Source organism: Ictidomys tridecemlineatus, chromosome 6, assembly GCF_052094955.1.
Source record: "Ictidomys tridecemlineatus isolate mIctTri1 chromosome 6, mIctTri1.hap1, whole genome shotgun sequence".
NCBI lineage: Eukaryota > Metazoa > Chordata > Mammalia > Rodentia > Sciuridae > Ictidomys > Ictidomys tridecemlineatus.
Window position 1 is genome coordinate 119,358,867 of NC_135482.1, and position 24,749 is coordinate 119,383,615.

The 24,749-nt window shown below is 35.5% G+C and overlaps 1 protein-coding gene across 3 annotated transcripts in view; it reads left to right on the top strand.

Moving 5' to 3' along the window:
- Positions 1-12,856, top strand: part of Mtmr6 (myotubularin related protein 6) — a 34,272-nt gene extending 21,416 nt beyond the window's left edge. For 2 of the 3 annotated variants that reach the window (XM_040281320.2, XM_005337574.5), the window contains 8 exons: positions 616-748; positions 1,668-1,777; positions 2,132-2,257; positions 5,771-5,820; positions 6,222-6,422; positions 8,238-8,369; positions 9,049-9,175; positions 10,646-12,856. In XM_040281320.2, the coding sequence (XP_040137254.2) occupies positions 616-748; positions 1,668-1,777; positions 2,132-2,257; positions 5,771-5,820; positions 6,222-6,422; positions 8,238-8,369; positions 9,049-9,175; positions 10,646-10,906 (1,140 nt within the window). In that variant the 3' untranslated portion in view covers positions 10,907-12,856. The remainder of the gene's footprint in view (positions 1-615; positions 749-1,667; positions 1,778-2,131; positions 2,258-5,770; positions 5,821-6,221; positions 6,423-8,237; positions 8,370-9,048; positions 9,176-10,645) is intronic. The other variant, XM_078015679.1, reaches the window with a different exon arrangement.
- The last annotated feature ends 11,893 nt before the right edge of the window (positions 12,857-24,749 follow it).

Here is a 24,749-nt window from a genome sequence, read left to right on the forward strand (position 1 = left end):
ACATTTGCTGTAATAACCAAAGACCATAGGCTTATGTACCTATGGGCAGTCTTTAGAGTCTAGTTTATTTTGGGCCTAATTCTTAGAGCTGTATCAGGCTAGCAGGTCAGATGCTATGTTACACAGTGTATAGATCTCCAGGAATCTCTAATGTGAAGGATCTCCAATAAGTTGGAGGCATGTTTCAGATCTGATTTTCATGAGCCTTGTGGATCATTTACTCTAGGCTTCTTCTGAAGTGAATCTCACAGTTTCATTCTGTAAAAGAAAAGCTTGCTAGCTCTGCAGTCATTTAAGATTTATATAGGAAATATGCCTTTATTTTAATTTTGAAGTATTGCAGATAGCTGAATTGGCTTCATGAACTTTTGTGGGTATTTCCTGTTGAGTCCTTTCCTTTATATGATAATCATATATATTGTTACTTTATAGTAACAATTCTTTATTGTTGATAATGTGACATTTTGCTTACCAAAAAATGGTAGCTTATTTAGTTTTGATGGATTCCTTCAAAATCTCTTCCAGATAATGTCTTGTTTAATGTTTTTATGACATTTTAGTAAATCAAAAGATAAAAGTAATTTGTTTCTAAATTTCTAAAATTTTAAATTTTAGCTGAATGCGATGGCCAACAGAGCAGCTGGAAAAGGTTATGAAAATGAAGACAACTATTCTAATATTAGATTTCAGTTTGTTGGAATAGAAAATATTCATGTCATGAGGTCCAGCCTTCAGAAATTATTGGAAGGTATGATTTTTCTTGCTTATAGATAACTTTGTTGACTAGAAATATAATGCTAGTTGCATGTATTATAAAATTCTCTGTTAGTCACATTTAAAGTAAAAAGAAACAAGTCGTATTTTAAAAATTTACTTAATGTTAAAAACTTGTTTAATGTTGATATAAAAATTGGTAATGAAATTTTAAGTCTTAGAAATCAAGTGTGTATTTTACACATAGAACACAGCTATGTTTGGACTAGCCACATTTCAAGTACTCAGTAGTTCTGACTGGGTTGTGGTGTCTCTGTTAATATAATTTTAATGGTTTTGCAAAAATTGCTATTGTTAGATAATTATTTTTGAATAGTCAGTGCAATAAAGATTAATTTATGATACTGTTTCTTTTAAATATTAAGATCTTTCCAGTCATGATGTTAAATTTTAAAAATTAAAATAGAAGACTAGTTTTAGTTAAACATCTGCCCTAAAAAAATCTATCTATGTATCTATCTATTTATTTATTTATCTATCTATCTATTTATTTATTGGTATTTACTCGACCACTGAACCACATCCCCAGCCCTATTTTGTATTTTATTTAGAATCTGGGTCTTACTGAATTGCCTAGCGTTTCACAGATGCTGAGGCTGGCTTTGAACTCACAATTCTCCTGTCTCAGCCTCCCCAGCAACTGGGATTACAGGTGTGCGCCACGCGCCTGGCTCCTAAAAAATATTTAAAAGGGATTTTGTATCAATTTCTTTTAAGTACAGGAATGATAGAAAAATGTATTTCAAAATATATTATTAAGGTTCTAATTGAATCTTTTCATAATTTCATTTTGTCCTTTCTTTTTCAACTTACTTACCTAGAAAAATCTTTAGAAGGACCAGTAGAAATTCTAGCCCCATTCTAACTGAAAAAACTTTCTCCCTTTTTTTCAGTCAATGGTACAAGAGGGCTTTCTGTCAATGATTTCTACTCTGGATTGGAAAGCTCAGGATGGCTTCGCCATATCAAAGCTGTTATGGATGCCGCAATCTTCCTAGCCAAAGTAATTATTTTTCATGTTGAACTTTGCATATATAATGGTTAGGAAGGATGATTTATCCTATTAGGTACTGGTACATAGTCTGGTCAGGTGACTTTTTATTACTTAGCTCTTTAATAAGGTTCACTTTAATTTGAGCTTTGAAAATATCATGTAGTATTCAATATAGATACTTTCTTTTTGTTGTTGTTGTTTATTTGCTTTGTTTTTGTTTTAAAGTATGCTATGCCAACATCATTACAGATATAGCTCTCCTTTGTAATGTGATAGCTGATAGTATGGTTTTCAAGTAAATAAACTTCAGATATATGTAAAAGGCATTCTGCTAGAATCTAAGTATGTGATATTTCTTTTCAGGCAATAATGGTCGAAAATGCAAGTGTATTAGTACATTGTTCTGATGGGTGGGATAGAACTTCACAGGTGTGTTCCCTTGGTTCACTTTTATTGGATTCCTACTACAGGACGATCAAAGGATTCATGGTAAGGATTTATTCAGTTAGTGGTTCTCAAATAGAAGTGTTTTTGTCTCCCCAAGGAACAGTGGCAATGTTATAAGACAGTTTTATGTGGAAAGGCAATGGTGCAAGTATCTAGCAGGTAGAGGCCAAAAATATTGTTAAATATCCTTATATAGGACAAATTCATAACAAGGAACTATCTGGTCCGATGTCAATACTGCTAAGGTTGAGAAATCTCGAGCCAGTTTTAGACAGATTTCCACTCATGCTATATCTTTGGCAAAAACTTTAGATTTAGAAATTTGTTTTCCCATCTTAAATGTTATAGTGAAAATAAAATTGTAACATTTTGTTTAAAAAATTAATGTAAAACAATGCACATATAAAAATACTTAAAAATTAGATTCTGAAGGGAACTTTCTGTTTAAAACACCTTTATTTGTTAGGTGTAGTAACATATTGGGCATGTTTATATGTGAAGATTAAGTTTCCATTGAACACATTTCATGTCTTGTGAAAATAAAGAACTAGTGGGCGTGGTGGCACATGCCTGTAATCCTGGCTGAGCCAGGAATATCGAAAGTTCAAAGCCTCAGCAATGGCAAGGTACTGAGCAACTCAGTGAGACCCTGTCTCTAAGTAAAACACAAAATAGGGCTGGGGATGTGGCTCAGTGATTGAGTGCCCCTGAGTTCAATCCCTGGTACCCCCCCAAAAATGGCTCTGGACTTTTTGGTTTTTGCTTTTTAAAAAAAAAAAAAAAAAAATTTTGTTTTTAGTAGTAGGTGGACATAGTACCTTCATTTTATTTATTTATTTTTACATGGTGCTGAGGATTAAACCCAGTGCTTCACATATGCTAAGCAAGTGCTCTACCACTGAGCCACAACCCCAGTCCTTGTTTTTTACTTTTTAACACATGATCAGATTAGCTTTCAAATTTCACATCTTTTGGTATATTTAATAAATGAAGAAATACTAGAAATTTTTCATAAGTTTAGATTTTATTTCCCCCCTGTGCTAAAAATTGAACCGAGGATTCAGTCATGCTAGGCAGGTGCTATACTACTGAGCTATGCTCCTAGCCCTAGATTTTTTACTTTTTATTTATTTATTTTTGATAATGGTTTTGGAGATTAAACCTAGGGCATTACACATGCTAGACAAGTGCTCTACTACTAAGCTGTATCACCAACCCCCTAGATTTTTTTAATAGTGACATCTTAAAGAAAGATTTAAAATCACCAAACCCTTTTCAGCACTATTGTTTTGTGCTGCTAACATATTCAGTCTGTGATAGGACATATGGAAATAAGGAAAAAAAATTTTTTTTTACCAGTACTGGATACTGAACCCAGGGTAACCCTGTTCTTTTCTTTTTTTAATTTTTAAATCAATTAATTAATTTGTGGGAACCAGGGATTGAATTCAGGGGCACTCAACCACTGAGCTACATCCCCAGCCCTATTTTGTGTTTTAGTTAGAAACAGGGTCTCACTGAGTTACTTAGCACCTTGCCATTGCTGAGGCTTTAAATTTGTGATCCTCCTGTCTCAGCCTTCTGAGCAGCTGGGATTACAGGCATGTGCCACCGGGCCTGTCTTGTTTTTTATTCTTGAGACAGGGTCTTAGTAAGTTGCTGAGGCTGTTGTTTTAGCCTCCTGGAGCTGGAATTTCAGGGTATACTGTACCCATTGCACCCTGCTAGAAATGAAGAATATTTTCTTTGGCGTGTTTGACTTTAATTGTTTGCTGGGCGTCTAAATGAAGTTATGTAATGAATGACCGGGGTACTGAGAGTGTCTCAGGTAACAGGAGCAATGTGAACTACAGCATTGCCCCTTTAGGTGACTGCAGATGATGTTGAAACATGGAGATTAGAGTGTTAGAGTGGGGTCCTGAAGAAGAAAAGGGGCTAGAATTGGACTTTACCCTCTTTTTTAAATATATTTATTTTTTAGTTTTAGGTGGACTCAGTGTCTTTATTATTTATTTTTATGTGGTGCTGAAGATTGAACTGAGTGCCTCATGCATGCTAGGCAAGCACTCTACCACTGAGCCACAACCCCAGCCCAGACTTTACCCTCTTTGGGCATTGAACATTAGCCTTTAAAAAACAGTAACTTCAAGTAATTTGATTAGATTTATGTTCTTGAAAGATGGTTTGTGTCTTGAAAGCAGAGGGGAGAAGAAATAGAGACTGGGAGTCCAGTGTAGAAACCATTCATGATAAATAAGTGAAGAGGAAAAAAAGGACCAGAACTAAGGTAGCAACACATAGTGGATAGGGAGGCACTGGGTTTTAGAAATGTTAAGGACTTAGAATCAGAATTGAGTGTGTGTGGTAGAAGAGCCCTCCTTTAGTCTCCTGAACTGGTTTCTAGCTTGGGTGGTGCCCCTCTCCTGCTACTCACTGAACATAACAAAGGAACAGGTTCAGTGAGATAATCTAGTTAAGATTTAGGTGTGGATGTGTCTAAATGGATGCAGAGGACCTAGAATGAAATCAGTGATTCCAGCCCAAAGATAACCTGTCCCAAGGTTACACAAGAGAAGAAGTAGTGAAGCCAGGGTTTGAGCCCAAGCCTGTACTCTAGAAACTTCATCCTTAACCATTATGACATATGGCCTTTTGCCTAAATGATATAGATTTAAGACAAAATTGGAGAAGTGAAAGTGGCAATGTTGACACTGTGAAGAGAATGTGCTTGCCGATTATATAATGAAATTATAAGGTATAGTAAATACTAAGAAGATATGTTTAAATTAGACTGAAAACATTAGAAGTCTGAATTTCAGTGGAGTTGATAAATAAAGAAGCCTATGACAGAGAAGAAAGATAAATAAAGATAATCCATTCAGGAGGATAAATATTAACATTTAGGTTTGAATCTAAACTGTGATTTTCATTGCTCTTTTTGATCATTTATTTTTTTCTCACAAAAAAGTTGTTATAAGTAATGTAAAAGTAAGCCCAAAAGGTTTAATGTTCACACCTCAGTCTGCTACCCAGAGTTCACCATTGTTAGCATTTTAGTTTACTTTTTTTTTGGTACTGGCGATTGAATCCAGGGACATTCTACCACTGAGCCACATCCCCAGCCCTTTTTGTTTTTTATTTTGAGACAGGTTCTCACTAAATTGCCCAGGCTTGCCTTGAAATTGTATTCCTCCTGCCTCAGTTTACTGAGTAGATGGGAGTATAGGCCTGCAGCCTGATTTTCCTAGCCTTTTCTATGTCATCTTCCTACATACAAAAATTTAAGTGTAATATTGTTTTATAACGTGCACTTTTCACTTAAAATATAATAAACAAATTTGTCATGAGACCTTTCATTTTATATACTTTCACTCTTTAATCCCACCACTAGTGCAGGTTCTAGACATCTTTGCCTGTAGTGTTTTTTTGTTTTTGTTGTTCTGTTCTCAACCATAATCTAAAAGTATAAATGCTGTTTTTAAGCTAATAGAATTTAAACCATTTTGAAAAAAGTTACAAATAATTACAAAGTATATTTTACTTTTTCTCATTAAGGTTTTAATAGAAAAAGATTGGATCTCATTTGGACATAAATTTTCAGAGAGGTGAGTGGCAGTTGTACATTTATGTCTTTTGTAAAATAGGGTACTACAGTGTTTCTGTGTTTAACACTTATGTCTGGTGGGAGGAGAGAGAGATATGGTTTTACATAGTATTGTATTTGAAGACAGATTTAATTTTTGTCTTTGCTTTTTATTCTAATATCTGTGTTATTTTCATGACTATCACCTTTCTTTTTGGCTGAATTGTAGTATTTTGAAGGTAACACATCCTTTAAAATTGTTGTTACAAAACTCATACGGATAAATGGTTTCAATAAAAAATGATAATTTTTGTGTTAATGTGCATTTTAGAATTATAGTTTGTATGTTTAACGATACTTGAACAATGGACTATTTTCAGAGGCATTTTTTTAAAGTTTTTGCTTTCTTGTGGGGGTGGTTAGGTGTGGCCATTTGGATGGTGACCCAAAGGAAGTTTCACCAGTGTTTACTCAATTCTTGGAATGTGTGTGGCATTTGACGGAACAGTTTCCACAAGCATTTGAATTCAATGAAGCATTTCTTCTTCAGATCCATGAGCACATTCATTCATGCCAATTTGGAAACTTCCTTGGAAATTGTCAGAAGGAAAGAGAAGATCTCAAGTAAGATGATTTAATGAAAATGGGCTCTCTTTTTTTTCCTACACAGCTGAAGTCACACAGCCATAAATTATGGTGGACTTAATTAAATGGCTCAACAGTATGAAATAGAACTAAATTTTATTGTGAAGATTTTATTGTCTATATTTCTAAAGCTAAATACCCTCCTAGTGTCCCCACCCCGCAGGTTAATAGTAAAAATATATCTTTAAGTATATTTTGAAGTATAATGTAGATACAAAAAAGTACATTTAGCGTTAAGTGTGCAGCTCATTAAATCTTATCTTACTTGCCTATATAACCAGCACTGAGAAAAAAGGAAACACTGCCTACACCCTAGAAACTTCCCTCATTCTCCTTTTTAGTTCAAATATATATTTTAGAATAGAGAAGTCTTTAGATTAATTTATTTCCCACAAAACAGTGGTCACTAGTTTAAAAGTGTGGTAGAATGTTTAAGATTTGATTTGTTTTAAGATAATATGGAGCCTTATAGCTCTCCTCACATTTCTGAAGAGATAGTTCTTTGGAGAAATTAAGTCTACCTGTGTTGACTATAGTGTGTCTGTTCCTGTGTGGGGTCCCCCATAACCTCTGAAACACTGTATGACCCTAACTCACCTGTTCTTTCCCAACCAGGTGGTATTTTGGTGCAGGTGAGATCTGGGCTAAGACCGAAAGGTCCTATATATCTTTTTAGGTTTGGCTTCTGAATTTACATTATTTTCAGTAGCAGTAAAGAACAGTTCTAGATTCTTGAACATCTGAATGACATATTAGAGAAGCTAAATCTGGTAATAGTTTGAAGATAGCCACATGCTTCTAATACAGTTGATGGCAGAACTGAGGATGTAGAAAATTCTAAAGATGTATAAAGGCGGGCTGGGGATGTGGCTCAGGTGGTAGCGCGCTTGCCTGGCATGCTTGAGGCCCGGGGTTCGATCCTCAGCACCACATACAAACAAAGATGTTGTGTCCGCCGAAAACTAAAAAATAAATATTAAAAAAGTTCTCTCTCTCTCTCTCTCTCTCTCTCTTAAAAAAAATTTTAAAAAAGATGTATAAAGGCAATAACAAATAAAATATGTCAGGACAAACATGTCAAAAACATTAAGACTTTCACTCTGCGTTATAATCATTCATAAGAGTTAATCATAATTTGAAGCAGGTGACTTGGAGTACAAAGCTAGGAAATATCTATTCTCAATTAGTACCAAACATATTCAGAAATGAGAAAATAGAAATAAAGGGTATATTTAATAGTAGTCTTTCTTTAAGAACATGCCTATGGCTCATCTTCTTATCATGGAAAAATAGAAGATTTTCTCTTTGCCTCCTGGATTCTAGTGTATACTGTTTTGCCTTTACCATCTCCTTTAGATTTGCAATATAACTGGTTTTTAAAACTCTTACATAATGTCCTAATTTTGCCTATTTCTCTGCACTGACATCAGTGGGGTCTAGATATGGGATTAAGAGAATAAGGACAAACAGATAGCTCTAGTAGTGCCTTGTTCCACATATATGTGTGCAGTGATTTAAAATAGGTATAAGAGAGACCCAAGTTTTCGAAGTTGTGTGATTTGAGAGGAATTGTTTAAAGTGTATAGTATAGAGAAAATGGTATACCTGTGTTATGTTTTAGAGACATGGATTTATTTGCATGATTATGAATGAAAGAGACAAGACATCAAACTGAATAGAAAAACTAAAACTTAAATCTACTTTGGAAACAATTATTTGCTTTATGAAAATGATATTAGAAGTAATAATTTGCATCTCTAAGAAAGATCTTTATATTTTTCTTATTACCTTAAGGTTGAAGGAGAAAACTTACTCCCTATGGCCATTTCTTTTGGATGACCAAAAGAAGTTCTTAAATCCTCTCTACAGTTCCAAATCTCAGAGGTTTACAGTTTTGGAACCAAATACAGTATCTTTCAATTTTAAGTAAGTTTGCATCATTGAAGTGTTTATATTTACTTTTTCTCAAACACAGTTTATTTTAATTGTTTAATTTATTATCTAAGTGTACATATTTAGGGAATATAGCATAATACATGTGTAATGATCAAATCCGAACAGTAAGCATTTCCATGTCTTTAAACAATTACTTTAAACTTTTTGATTAACATATAATAATTGGCTGGGCACAGTAGCGCACGCCTGTAATCCCAGTGGCTCAGGAGGCTGAGGCAGGAGGATCAGGAGTTCAAAGCTACCCTCAGCAACAGCGAAGCACTAAGCAACTCAGTGAGACTGTGTCTCTAAATAAAATACAGTGTAGGGCTGGGGATGTGACTCAGTGGTCAAGTACCCCTAAGTTCAATCCCTAGTACCCCCCAAAAGTGTGTGTGTGTGTGTATATATATATATATATATATATATATATATATATAAAATAATTGTACATATTTATGAAGTACAATGTGATGCTATGTGTACTGAACAAATAACTAATGTTTGTATCTTCTCATCATTACTTTGGGTTTAGAGCCTTCAAGCTTCTCTCTTCTAATTATTCATAAAATAAATAATAGGTTATTATAAAGTATTATCACCCTGCTATACTATAGAACACTGGAGCTTATTCTTTCTGAGTTTTGGTAAAAACTATTTTTTCATAAAGGTTTTGGAGAAACATGTACCACCAGTTTGATCGAACATTGCATCCGAGGCAGTCTATATTCAATATAATTATGAACATGAATGAACAAAATAAGCAGTTAGAGAAGGATATTCAAGACCTAGAATCTGTAAGTATTCTGAAGTATCTAAAATAATATATTTAAAATGTAAAATTAGTTAACTTGCTCTGTTAAGTTGTTTCACTTTTGAATTTCCATGATTAGAAATGAAGTTGGGTGACTTTTCATGTGTTTATTACTCATTTGGTTTTTGTTTTCTGTGAATGAACTATTCAAACTTATGCACATTTTTCTGTTGGCTCATTTGCCTTTTTCTTATTGATTTATTTATAAGAGCTCTTTACATACAAGACACTAGTTGTCTGGTTGTGTATAATACAAATGTGTGTTAACAAACAGCTTTGTTCAGCTTATTCTTATATTTTCTACTTTATATAGTGTATGTTTTATTTAGATGTTTTGATTTTCATATTAGTTAAACTGATCAATCCTTACGTTTTGTTTTTTGAGTGTGTATTAGGAAATCCCTGTCTTCTTGCTGGGCATGGGGGTCACACGCCTGTAAACCCAGCGGCTTGGAAGGCTAAGGCAGGAGGATCATGAGTTCAAAGCCAGCCTCAGCAATTTAGCAAGGCTCTAAGTAACTTAGCGAGTCCCTGTCTCTAAATAAATATAAAAAAGGGCTGAAAATGTGTTCAGTGATAAAGATTGAACCCTTGGCTTTGATCCCTGTTACCACCCTCAACAAAAAAAAAAAAAAAAAAAAAAAAAAAGAAAGAAAGAAAGAAAAGAAATCTCTCTCTTCTAAGAATTTCCTTTAATATTTTTTTTGTTGTCATTTATAACCAGAAAGGATCAGAAAATGCATGTGCATTTTTAAAAAATACTAGAAAGTTGTTTTTAACTTAGTAAGGCTGTCTCATCTGCCTCTCAGGCAGATGTCCCTTACTCATCTTTTTGATAACAAGGTGTAGTGACTGCTTGAGTAAATTGTAGGAGAATATGGAAAAGAGAGGAAGTCCAAAATATGGGTAGTACAAGATTATCTGGAGATCAGCCCAAGGGTTTAGAGAGCATAATACTCTGCCACAGGACACCTTTGTATTTAAAATAATAATAATAAGTTCTATTGCTATTCTAAAGCCTATCATGTACACCCATCTAACCATTGTAGGAAGACTCAGTAAGAAAAATTTTTCACAGTCATTATGACCTTTAGTCATAAGTGTATGGTTGTTAATATAGTTTCAATTTCAAAGACAGTGTCTAATATACATTTCTTTCATTATAAAATATTTGTTATATTTTCTAGGTAATATATGTCTTTTTCAAATGTAGGCCTAGTGATCTGCAGTCAAGTGTGGATTGTTGTTTAATAAATATAAAAACTTACAAAAGCATTTTCCACAGTAAAAATTGTAAACAGAATTTTAAGTTGTATCATGTGCCCTAGATTTTATTTTTCAAGATGTAATTTTGTGTTATATATAAGGAGAACATTTGCAAAAGCACATTTTTTAATCCAACATATATTGACCATGAGGTGTGTAATTTTTTTTCAAATTTTATTTATTCTAGAAAATTAAGCAGTGTAAAAATAAGCAATCAGATGGTGTCCTCACCAAGGAATTATTACATTCAGTTCATCCAGAATCACCTATCCTCAAAACTTCTCTGTGTCTTAAAGAACAGACTCTACTACCAGTGAATGATGCACTTCGAACCATAGAGGGCAGCAACCCAGCAGATAATCGTTACAGTGATTATACAGAAGAGTTTTCCAAATCGGAACCTGGTGTGGTCAGCTTAGAATATGGTGTGGCAAGAATGACCTGTTAGACTTTCCAAGTGTTTTTCTGGACTGAACATAGAACAAGAAATGAATTATGGTGAGGATGGTCTATGTGCCATGACCAAAGGGGAGTTAGAATGGGGTTTAACAGTACATGAATGGTGGAAGAAAGGAAATTAACTGCTCTTGTAAGAAAAATAAGTCAGTTTAATTGGATTTCTAGCGAGGAATGACATTCAGTTCTGTAAGAAATGAGTGGTATTTGCCATATTTACTCAAAACACAATTTGCACTGTACACTAGTGAATTGACATTTCTGTATGGTTTATATGTTAATTACAGCAAAACATGAATAGCTTTCCTTAATTGTAACTGTGAGGTAAGAAAACTCAACAAAATGATCTCTTAATAATTAACATGGCATGTACTTTTAATTATGTAACTGTGCAACTATGAATATTTACATATTCTGCCTTTTAGTGATGTTTAATATTGAAGTGCCATGAAAAATATTTCTAAGAGAGCCTTAAAATAAATTCTCAGTTTATTATTTACCTTTAAGTTTTATAGCCTAGAACAAGATGGGGTTTGCTTTGTTTTTCTATTGATCAGCCTCATTTAGTTTGAATTGCACTCTCATTACTGCAGGGGTTGCATGCATCAATACTCCTGATAAACAGTTGCAGAAGTACTGTTTAATTCATGTTTAGCCAGTCCTATTTCCATATTCAAAATTAATGAAATTGAAGGTCTTATACTGATTGTAATTTGTTTAGTGCTACGTTTGATGATTTATTACTTGTAGCTTAGATTATTGATTTCTTGAATACATACAAACACATTTTACCGTCTTTTATATATAGATTACTGCATTCTATTGATTCTTATTTTGTGGTTGGCTTTAATCCTTTGATAACTGTGTAAGTGTAAAGAGCTAAACCCTAAAATTGTTCTTAGAAACAATGAATAGTACACATATATATTTTTAAACTGCCTTACCTTCCAATGAGTTGCTATTCCTAGAATATTTAACTTTCAGTGTACCCAAAAACTTTGGGGTAAGTAAAAATGGAAGTAGACAGATAGTTTTAGATTATGCTTGGCTGCATGAATTCTAAAACAGTCAGTTCTATGTGGAACTTTTTTTTTCCCCCTATGTTAAAGGAAAAAAGGGACACCAAGGGGAGCCTAGGTTATATTTAACAAAAGCAGCTAAAACTCTGGAAGTGTTTCATTTTGCCTTGTTAACTGTTTTTTCTATGTATTAGTACGTATCTTTAATAAGCAAGCAAGCAAACAACAACAACAACAAATCAATTGCCATTGGCAATATCACACATCTGGCTTTAAAATCAAAAATTTAAATTACCTGGGTGGCATGAGGTACATACAACTCAAGGGTACTAGGAAATTTGCATAGGATTCCTCATGCATCTCTTTATTACACCTATATCTATTGTTAGCTTTGAATGTAAGCATCTTTTTCAAGTGAAAGAAAGTTTTATTGTATGTGAGCTTACCTAATCCTGTTTATTTTTCAAATGTAGTTCTGTAATACTGTATAAGAAAAATACTGGTTTTTAAACGGAAATATAACTTATAATATGTGATTAACCAATCCTACTTACATATGTAAGCACTGGGAAAGGAAACTTTATGACCACAAAGGGAAGCTTTTGTGCCTTGGTTCTAGTCATATTATGGTTTAAGAATCTTCCATGGGTAGAGTTCTTATATTCCACTCTCTGGTTTATTATCTTAATTTTCAATTTAGACGTGTGTGTGTGTGTGTGTGTGTGGGTGTGTGTGTGTGTGTGTGTATACTCACACATGGACTGAGAAATCAGATAACATCCTGAATATAAGGGTATATGTTGGCAAAAAGTAGATTGTATATATGTCTTATACAATTGGATTTATGTTTATTGCATTTGGGAATATATAGCATGTAAATTATTTCATGTATTATTTAAAGGTTATTAAATGTCCATGTTTTACTTTGAATGTTTTTCTTTTGGAAAAAACAAGTGGGATTAAGTTGTGTGTGTTTGTATTTTTTCTGACCTAGGCAAATGGTCCTTCACATTTTAGTAATATAACAGTATAAATTTTTAGCAATTCATTTCCCAAAAGATTGTAGGTAAATAATTACTGTTATATACAAAAGTAATTCCCACAATATTTAAAAGAGGCATAATGAGCTCAAAGACTTAGTAGACAAGAGTTAATAACTTGTAAAATTTTCCTTGTCTTCTGTCACTTACTGGTCTTACTAGAACCTATTATGCCATTACCATCTTGTTAATGGAAGGCAAGGTCCAGTGAGTACAAACGTTCTGTTGCCAGGTTTTGACCCTAAACTGGGCCCTTCTCTTCCCTGCTCAGAATTGTGGAATCAATAATAAGGCCTAACTCTGAGCAGAGAAGGAAGGTTGTTTATTCTTGGCCAAGAATAGAAGTAGGAGATAAACTCTCAAATCAATTTCTCAATCTGTTGGGGTTTGGGGGGGGTATTAATAATAGAGTAAAAGAAATGAGGGGGAGGGTAGGCCAATAAAAGGCAGGAATATTCATGTCTTTCTGTGAAGAAGTGGAGATTTTCCAGGAATTCAGATGCCACCTCTTTTTGTTCCTTTTATGGTTCATTCTTGTGCTGTCATATCAACTGTCCTGGCATTATAGCATGTAGATGGATTATAATGAAGTCAGAGGTTTTTTGGGGGGTTACTCTGGCAGCGATCTTAGATGCAATCAATTTCAGCGGCTCACTGGAAGAGGATCTGCTCTATAGGCATCCTGTTCTCAAAGATAAACAAGATCGAAGGGGTTAGCACATCCAGTTGAACTGTCTCCAAAGGCAGATCTGATGTCAGCATGAAGAAGAAAGTGACTAGTTGAGAAAAGGGTAACTTCTGGTTCCCCAATTTTTTTTCAATTTTTTAATTTTTTAGTTATAGGTGGGCACAATACCTTTATTTTATTTTTGTATAATGCTAAGGATCGAACCTAGTGCCTCACTTACGCTAGTCGAGTGTTCTACCTCTGAGCCACAATCCCAGCACCTCCATGTTGTGTTTTTTTTTTTTAAGTTGTAGTTGGATACAATTCCTTCATTTTATTTATTTATTTTATGTGGTCCTGAGGATCGAACTCAGTGCCTCGCATGTGCTAGGCGAGCATTCTCTTGCTGAGCCACAACTTCAGTGTCCACCCAAATGATTTTTGACTTGCCATTTTGCATTGGTGTCCAGCTGAGGGTCATTTGCTTATAACCCTTCAGTCCCTTTGTTGGACAGTGCTCTCACCTTTTCACCTCTTCATTGACTGAACCAGACCTGCCGTAGATACTTTCCACATTTGTCTGATGCTTCTTCATAGTGTAATTTGGTCCTCTATCTGCTGTGCCTTTTGTCAAGGAGGCATTAGATTCAGATCAAGTATTTTAGGAAAGTTCCTGACTACTTGATCTTGAAGAATTGGAAGAGAGTATAATGCTAGGTTGTTCCATTGTGAGTGATTCTCAATTTAATTATGTGAATTATCTTTCCGAGATAAAGGTACATTTTTTCCCTTTGTGCTTAGCAGATACTGTCAGGTGATTTGGGGGCATCAAATTGAATATTCTCATTTCCTAACAATGCATTCATTAATAATCAGTTATTTCATGAGGTATTACAAAATAGTGGTTCTCTAATTTTGTCTTTTTTTTTTTTTTTTTTGGCACTGGGAATTGAACCCTAGGATGCTTTATTACCATGTTACATCACCAGCCTTTTTTTTTTTAAAGTGCTTTCACTTGTCAATTGGGAAAATCCTCTTGAAAAAGTCATGGCAAATGCTTAGTTCTTCCTTTTGAATGACTAATTTTCAGAGTAAAGAGGTCTCATAGTCATCTCCAAAAACTTAGTGAGATTTTCATAATCAGTTACAGAAAATGCTCTTAGGGCTCAAAGTATTCTAATCCTGATCAACAGATCCCCTTCAGTTCATTTCATGACTTTTTGATATACCCCTTGATGTTAGTTTTGAGCATGTCTGTTTTCTGATGTTTTAGGCTCATCTTGTACTCTTCTGCCTGGTTTCGGAATCAGTCATTTTCCCAAGGAACCTTAGTTCCTTTTATTGGAAAACCAAACTCTGGGCACTAAATGTGCTCATTGCTATTGGGGTACCGTGGTTTCTAGGTCTGCAATAGATAGAGCTAGGGACGATGATATTTTTAAAAATCACAAGTTTATGCAGTATTAATTCACATTATTACCACAGCATATTCTTTGAGCTTTATATTTTTCCTTATATTGAAAATCTTGGTTTCTCATAGCCTGAAACATTGACATTGTTTTCTTTGTTTTTCAGCATACAAAATATGGTTTTAAAGTTACAATCAGTATCACTAATAATAGAAATAGGATAGAATTTATGTTTCCTTGCAGTTCTCCTTGTCCTTACATATACCATAAACAAGAAAGTACAGTTAGAATAGTATATTCAAAAGTCACTTAAATAATTTTTTAACATTATTGATTTGCAACATATTTTGTTTTCAATTTTAATATTTGCCTATTTTCTTTTTCATTTAGTGCATTTCTTAAATAGGTTAAACAGTTACACAGTTCAAAAATCCAAATGTACATAGAAAGTTATATGTAGATGTCTTGCTTTTATTACTTTCCCTTCCACCCTGCTTCTTAATTCTACCTCTTCATCCTCTTCACCAGAGATTCATTTTAGTATTGAGATATTAACTAAATTATCTTTCATTCCACAAATATACAGTGTGTTTCATTTATGTCATTTTTAATGTCTTTGAGCAAAATTTTGTAGCATTTAGTGTACAAATTTTTAGACCCCTTGATTAAATCTGTTCTTAAGTATTCTTTTTGATGCTTTTTAAATGAAATTCTTAATTTTAAGTTTCTTTATCAGATTGTCCATTTCTAGTTTATAGATATACCACTGATTTTTCTGTGTTCATTTTGTACCTGTAACTTTGCTAAATTCAATGCATTAGCTATGACAGTGTTTTAGAACCTTTAAAGTTTCCTGTATATAAGAGCATATCATCTGTGAACAGAGATAATTTTACTTTTTTTTTTCTCGTTTGGATACCTTTTATTTCTCTTCTTGCTTATTAATTGCTCTTACTAGATCTAGTATAAAATTAAAAGTAGTAAAAGAGGGTAGGGCATCCTTGCCTTGTTCTTTTTTTAAATTTATTAAAAAAAATTTTTAGTTGTAGATAGACACAGTACCTTTATTTATTTTTATGTGGTGCTGAGGATCGAACCCAGTGCCTCATATGTGCTAGGCAAGTGCTCTACCACTGAGCCATAACCCCATCTCCCTTGTCTTGTTCTTGATCAGTCTTTTACTATTCGTTCGGTATGGTGTTAGCTATGGAGTTTTCATATGTGGTCTTTATTATGTTGAGGTAGTCTCCTTCTATGCTTAGTTTGTTGAATTTTTTATCTTTTTTTAATATTTATATTTTAGTTGTAGTTGGACACAATATCTTTATTTATTTCTTTATTTTTATGTGGTGCTGAGGATCGAACCCAGGGCCCCGCACATGCTAGGCAAGCACTCTACCGCTCAGCCCCAGCCCCAGCCCCTGAATGTTTTTATCTTGAAAGGACATTGAATTTTGTCACATGCTTTTTCTACATTGAGATGATCAAGTGTAGTTCTTTTCTGTTCATTCTTTTAATGTGGTATATAAAGTTGATTTTCATATGTGAATCACCCTTGCATTTCAGGAATAAATCCCTCTTGATCATAGTGTGTAGTCCTTTTAATGTATTATTGAATTCAGTTTACTAAATTTTGTTAAGGATTCTTGCATAGCATTCCAAAAGGATATTGATCTGTAGTTTTCTTATGTCTTTGTTTGGTTTGGGCCTACTATTCTTTTTTGTTGGCATACTATAGGTTGGCAAACTGGAGGAGAGGTGACAACCATGAAAACCTGACATTTCTGCAAGGAAGAGGGAAGCTCTTGGCTTTCTTGACTAAATCATTACCTTTCAGTTCATTTTCAATTCATCTTTTGACATGGTTGCCAAAAGTTTGAAACTTAAACAGGCTTTATGAGAAGTTTTAGACTCTACCATTCAAAAGCAAGCATGCAGTTTTATAAAAGAAATGAAATTGGATATATGTTTCACTTGAGTGTGAAACTAGCTGAGTGAGAAACTTATTCAGATTGCCAGATCATCAGATATCATCAGAGGATGTTCCTGTGATAAAGCCATTGACTAAAAAAGTCTAGACTAGTACTCTATTTTTTTAAAAAAAATTTAATTAGGTATATATGACAGAAAAATGCATTTTGATCCATTCTACACAATTGCAGCACAACTTTTCATTTCTCTGGCTGTACACTATATAGCATCACACCCTATGTGCAGTATTGCATGTATCTAGGATAATGATATCCATCTCATTCCACCGTCTTTCCAGCCTCCATGCACCCTCCTTACCCTCCCTCCCCTTTGCCCAATCAAAGTTACTCCATTTTTCTCTTTAATAGAAATATAAAGCAACCACATCTGCAGTGTAAAATTTTCTGAAAGCCACATTTTAAAAGTATAAGAAAACTGGTCAAATTGATTTTAATGGTAAATTTTACTTAAGACATTATATCCAAAATATTATTCCCACAAGTAATCAACATAAAACTATTTGTGATATTCATTTTTAGTAGTGGGTCTTCAAAATCTGGTATATTTTATACTGACAGCACATCTCAATTTGGAGTCACCACTCTTTAAGTGCTCAACAGGTACATGTGTCTCTGCTCCTGGGCAGCATGGGGGGAGGCAGTTGGACCTCACCTTTCCAGCTCTGTTCCTCACTTCAATTTTTGAGAGCTTATCAGATGACATTGTCAACTTTTTTGAGGTCTTTTAAAACTAATCCAGCTGTGTACTATATACAGTTCCTATAAGAAATTTTAAATCCTAATATTTTTAATTTATCTAATAATGTATTCTTTAGAGATAGCAGACATTAGACAGATTGTCATAAACTGAGTCCTTGGCAAGCCATCTTGGCGTTTGAGGAGGGGAAGGAGAACTCTGATGGTAAAGTAGTTGTGGCAGGTGGGGACCTGGGGAATTGTGCAGGATTTTAGGCTCAGTGGAGCCAGCAGGGGGTAGATTGTTTGAGCAGTTGGTATATAGGAGAACAAAACATGAAGGAGTTTGGGAACAAACAGAGATGCTGGCCTTTCTTCCCCTTTGTGCGTCCTTGCTTGAGTACAGGCAGGAGTGTGTTAGTGAGAGTGGGGGTGCAGGGCCAGTGTCTGGGATCTCAGGTGTTCCCATTAGCAGTGGCAACTCACCCAAGCCCTTTCCTTGTCTGTATCCCCCTTTACTCCTTCCAAAACATTCATTTAACGTATTGAATGTATGCCCTTAGAAGTACCTGTGCTTTGGGTGTGTTTTATTTTACATAGATGTCATTGAGCCCCTTTCTGCCTATTTTTTTCTGTCCTTGTATTACTCCTCCTATCTTCTACTTGTTCTTTTCTGTGTGGCTTTATCCACTTTAGTTTCGACCTCCCATTTCTTTTAGTTGTTTGGCATTTATTGAGCGTCTCATGCAGCCTAGGTGAGTATGTAACAGACATTTTGATCAAGTCTCACAGTAATCCTACAAGGATAACAGTATTTTGCTATTTTTGTAAAGAAACCAACTCAGAGTAGTTAGGTATTGTGCCCACTGTCACACAGCCAGGAATCTGAATTCAGAATTAACTTTTTGGATTCTAAAATCCACAGTCTTCCTGCTGTTTCAAAATCCATTTTTTGGTTTGGTTTTGTTTTGTTTTAAGAGAGAGAGAAAGAGAGAATTTTTTTAATATTTATTTTTCAGTTTTCGGCAGACATAACATCTTTGTTTGTATGTGGTGCTGAGGATCAAACCCGGGCCGCACGTATGCCAGGCGAGCGCGCTACCACTCCCACATCCCCAGCCCCCAAATCCGTCTTTTTTATTTACTCATCCTCCTTTTAAGTGAAGAAACTATACAAATCAGTTTGACCATTTCTTAGGATCTATGTAGTCTAGCTCTTTGCAGATTTGATGGTAATCCCAGCTAGCATTTGTTCAGTGCTCTGGGGAGGCAGCACTGAGAAGGGGTTATGAGTATAGACTCTGGAGACCAGCCAGTGTCAGCTCTGCTTTGAGGCATCTGTGGCTTTTGGGAAGTTGGCCAATCCCTCCCTGGAGAAAGAAGTTGGATTCTATGTGGAAGAGTGAGGGAATAGAAAAAAAAAGAAGTTTTAAAATTAATTCATTTAACATCAGTTGACATGCCTACTATGTATCAGTTATTATTCTAGGAGCTGGGGATATAAAAGAGAACAAAATACAAAATATCCTTGTCCTCAGCAGACTTACCTTGTAATGGCCAGCAAGTAAGAAACTACCTGGGAAGAAGGCATGTGAGTCTTCCCTGGAGGAAGACTGCCATGATGCCCTGCTCTCTGTTGAGTCTTAGAGTCTGTTTCTGACTCACTTTATTGTTCAATTGTTTAAGGATAAGATTTTATTTAAAAAAATCTTTATAATTTACATCTTTTAAACCTCACCCATTTTAAGTGTACAGTCCAATGATTTTTAGTCAATATCAAGTTGGGGAACTATTATTGAGCAAGGGCCTGCTGCCCTGTAGAAGCCAATCCTATGGGACTGAGCTTTTGCTTAAAGAAAAAGCTTTATTGCATACCTAATGGATAAAGAGTCCTGGGGATAAAAAGAAGCTCAAATCTGACTCCCCCATCAATTGGTAACAAGGAAATTCATGGGAAGAGAGAGAGGAGAAGTTGCTGTTGAATGGATGAAATGTTGCTTATGATTTTATTAAATAAAGATCTAAGTATCTACAGCACTGGCGGGAACATTAGGTAGGAGGGATATTTAAAATATAAGAGGGAATGGAGTAGTAAATAAAAAGTTATCAGATCATGGGGGTATATTGGAAATTAGGTAGGGGAATAAGCTGAGAGCTTTTCAGTCCAGATCAGGGATCTGAGCCAGTTGACCATGGAGATACCAGTGAAACTTCTGGTTATTGCCTTTGTAGAGTGGAGAATGACACAGGGCATAGTTTTCTGGAAGGAGGCTGAAGTTTAAATTTTGTTGTTAGCAATTAACAGAGTTAACCCCCATCATTTTCTCTTTCTTTGCCTGAATATAATATCAGCCCTATTGGATTCAAGTTAGGTGTCTTGTGTGAAGCACAGAATCATGTTTGGTGCCAAGTACTTTTTATTTAAAAATTATGAGAACTATTTCATGAACGTTAATTTGATAGCAGTATATTCAATGGCTTGGCTTTTTTTTTTTTTTTTTGCTTGTACTTCAGTGTTTCACAAAAGATAGTTCCCCTATCAAGTGCGTCAGAATCAGTGTACTTGTTAAAATGTAGATTCTTGAGCCCAATTCCAAATTGCGTGAATCTGAATATTGGAGTAGGTACTGCATTTCAGCAGGTTCCTGGGTAGTTCTTAGGCATATTTCAGTTTGAGAACCACTGTGACTGGTCAATCTTCAATAAAATATTTTGTTTGTCATTTTTCACTGCTGTGGTGGCTGAAAGATTATTGCTGTTCTGGCATAAGGAAGTCCTAAGCCAGCTAGAGGAGGATCATGAAAAGCTTCCTCTTTTTTTTTTTTTTGCATGACTAAGTTAGCTTTGAATGAATGGGTAGGCTTTAGCCAGGTAAATGAAAGTGGAAAGTTATTCAGTTAGGATATGTATGAAGAAGGAATAGTAGTACAGGAGTATATGACTTTTGGGTAGAACTCTAAGTAGTTCAAAATGTGATCATAATGAAGGTGTGACTAGAGAGTACTAAGAGTTGATGGTTGGATGTTATATTAAAGAAGATAATGTCATTGGATGAGGCCCTTTTTACCTGCTGTGCAAAAATTTCTTCATAAGGCAACTAAACATGAGGAGCCGGAAGTACTTAGTCTCAAATCTATCTCCCTTAGGGTTGGGTTTAGGGCTGTTTATGAGTCAAAGAAGCAGGGAGATGTTAGGAGAGGTGACTGGAAACAGGGACAAGTGAAGTAATTGGTGATCTGAGCATAACCAAACTTCCTGACTCTTCATAGGATGTCTGTTCAGAAAATGGCTGTGCTAGTGTGTTCTGAGAGCAGAGTTTTCAACCCTCTGATCTCAAAAGGTCACCTATCAGACCTGGCAGGCCCAAGTGAAGGGATGGATTTCAGCTGGCTTGAGATACAGAAGTAGCCTCCAAGTTCCTGAAAAACTGTTTAGGTAACCATTAGCATCTTGACCCATACATCAGAGGGCTGTCTGTAGCCAAGCTCATGGTAGTGTCTAAAATTGCTGATAAAAAACAGTAACTATTATTTTAGTTTTATAATTATTTTATTTCATTAAAATAATGAAGCCAGGTGTGCAGTGGCTCATGCCTGTAATCCAGCAGCCTAGGGAGGCTAAGATAGGAGGATTGCAAGTTCAAAGTCAACCTCAGCAACTTAGTGAGGCCTTGTCAAAAATAATAAAAAGGTGGGAGATGTTGGATCACTGGTTAAGTTCCTCTGGGTTTATCCCTGCTACCAAAAAAAAAAAAAAAAGGAATTAAAGGTCATTAAATTTGAAAAACTAAATAAGTATATCTGGAGCCTGCATATGGATAGAGAAATATCAGGGTTGTTTTTTTTTTCCTTTGTCCTGAACTAGAAATCTTTTGATGACAGAAAGCTTTTATTTATTTTTTTTAAATGCTTAGCACATACCTAGTACCTTGCAGTAACTTAATAGATAGACTGGATGGATGGATATATAGGTCCATACTTTTCAGGGATTTGTTTTTTCCTAATACCATGTGAAGTTAAAAGAGAAATTAAAAGAACCATGTTAAAATATTGATACAATGCTTTCTTTTCCATATTTAAATATTTTAGTGCCTTTTAGAGTTGGAAGTGAGTTAGGATTTGTAAATTTGTCGATTCTAGATAATAAGACCATAGGACCTTAGTGGGGATTCATAACATTGTTGAGGGCCTCTGTGTCCTTCAACAGAAGAGATTCTACTTTAGCAATCTCTGTGTTCTGTAGCAGTCTCCCAGCACTGAGTGGGGGTGCTTGGGCCAAGGCTCCAGGAGTCAGGCCAGGTGGCACTCTGCCAAATGGTTTCTGAAAATGCACAATGTTAATAAATGTTTGATGGGTCTCCTTCCTATGCAGCTGCTCGAGCCATGATTTCCCCTTTGGAAGACCTTGTGTTTGGTTCTGTTCTCCTTGATTATTCCCACTGAACGTGGTGACCCAGTTTCTACTCTGCATTGTCATTATCTCCATTTACCCTTTCCCAATGCCTCTCACTCTAAATTCTCCAATTTCAGCATTCATTTTTGAGTTCCTGGGGATTTTGATTTGAACTAATAAAATTGATGGCAGTAGCCCTCCCAGGTCTATATTTTAATGGGTAAATCATAAAAGAAAAGAGAGAAGGTTTGTTTGATAGAAAAGGGTCAGTGGTAGAAGAACGGAACCTGGGGGGCTGGGGTAGGTCACTGGTAGAGTGCTTGGCAGCATGTGCACATTCACAAAGCCCTGGGTTACATCCCCAGCACGGGGTTTCGGGATAGGGGGGTGACAGGAAAGACACACACATCCAGCAATTTATATCTGATTCTTTCTTCATTTAACCCCTTTGCCTGACTACATGTTTGTTTCAGGTGTACTTTATTTGGACAAATTTTTGGTTTCTCTCTGCAGTTAAGTGACACGTGCGTTAATTAATAGCAAAGTGGCTAATTTATGAACCAAGTGACCAATTCACATTATTATCCTTCAAGAAGTATTTAATAAATGATCTGTGGGTCAAACATTGCTTAAGGCACTACAGATATAAACAGATATAGTAGTTCCTGACTTGGAGAGTCTCATAAGATAGTGGGGCATATTATGCTAGACAGGCATATAATACTTGAAAATTGATAGACTGTGTACATTATTCCACCTGTAACATTTGCTTTTAATGAGCATCATAGTTTCACAGGATGCAAGATTTAGCTCTCTCCTATGGGCCAAGTAGGAACATGTAGGAAATAGGAGAAGCAGTGTTAGGTTGAGCTTTAAAACAATGGATAGAAATTCACCAGTTCAAGATGGAGAAGGAACATTTAAGATGGAGAGATGATCAAGAACAAAGGAATGAGATAAATTATGAACAAACCAGGTGCTGCAGATTCTTGGATAGAGCAGGAGCCCAGCACATCCATGGGTGTGGTGTGGAACACAGGTCAGGAGGGGATGGTGGCCAGACCCTGCACATTTTATTCTGTTTTATTTGGGTTGAAAGTCTTGGTGAGTTGGAGGATTTTAAATTGTATGTGTATGTTACATAATCAGATTTATATATTAGAGGAAGGAGGATGAATTGGACTGAGCAAGTATCAGTTGCCTCTGGTGCCTTGTCTGGCACCCCTTAACCTTGTTTGCAGTCAGCACTTCATATGCCTTTGTTGTACCCAGCCACTGAAGCTTTTGTTTCAAGGATGTGACTCTCTGCCCTAGGTGTTCTACATAGAATATGCTCAGCTTAGAAGTGGAGGGGATTTAATATTTGCAGGGAGGGGTGCAAGAGGTATAGAAAAAAGCTATATGCCTGGCAGTTTTATGATTCATAAACATTCAGGAAGGAGCAAAACCCAATATAAGGGTGAGTTACTAAGATCACATCTGGGAAACTGGGCCTTGATCCCAACTGGGACCTTCTTAGGTATGTACAGGTTGCCTTTGCTATAGTTTAGTTCTTGAATAGCCCCTAAAGGCCTGTATTGGGAGGTGGTGGGGTGTAGTGGGCGATCTAGATGATTGGGACATATTTTTGATGGAGATTGTGGGACCGGGACCTCTATCTCTTTTTCTTTCACTTCCTGACTATGAAGTGAGTGGTTTTGCTCTGCCATTGCTTCTGTCATCAGGTGCTACCTCACCACCACTAAAGACCTAAAAGCAATGGGTTTGTCTGGTCATGGACTAGAACTCCTAAAACTGAGTCAAAATAAATCTTTTTGACTTATAAGTTGATCATCCCAGGTATTTGTTATAGTGATGAAAAGCTGATTAACATAGCTTCTCTGAATCATTTATTTTACTTCAGACTTCATCCCTCCCTGTGAGAGTTAAATCTCAGTGAAGACTGAAATCCTTTGTTATGTACTCCTTATTATGATGTTCTGCTTCATTACAGGCCCCCAAACCACAGAGCCAACTGACCATGGATGAAACCCTCAAACTTTGTGAGCCCAAATAAACCTTTCCTCCTTTTAAGTTGTTTATCTCCAGCATTTTGTCACGTCAACAGAAACTGAATAATACAGCATTGGACAGAGTACTGAAGATATTTTCCTTCTCAAAAACATTATAAGCTCCTTGAGGTATTGAGGCTTAGTTACTCGTTATAGCCTTGGTGGCCTATAGAATTACAATAATCATTGCTGAAAAGAACTGAATGTGATACCTACTAAAAGACAAAATTACAACAACTCTAGTTTTACAGATTTTAATTGATTCTAGAATAGGCCAGCAGCCTAGACCAAAATGCCTGAATGACCAAATTGGCAGGTTATATTTATAGCTGGGAATAGGAAGTAATGTATAGAAAATGGAAGTGAAGCAGACATCCCAATTGGTTATAGCTCCTAGCTGTCTTATTTGAACATAGTTTGAACAGCTGATCACTTGTGATTGGCTGAACAGTTATTAGTCTCTTGTGATTGACTGAGACTCAGCTACTTGTTCCAGAATAGGTTATCTGTAACACATCAAGTTAGGTTACAATTTATTCTGTACAGAGGCAGGTCCAGACCAAAGTTAACACACTCAGGGGAATTTATAAG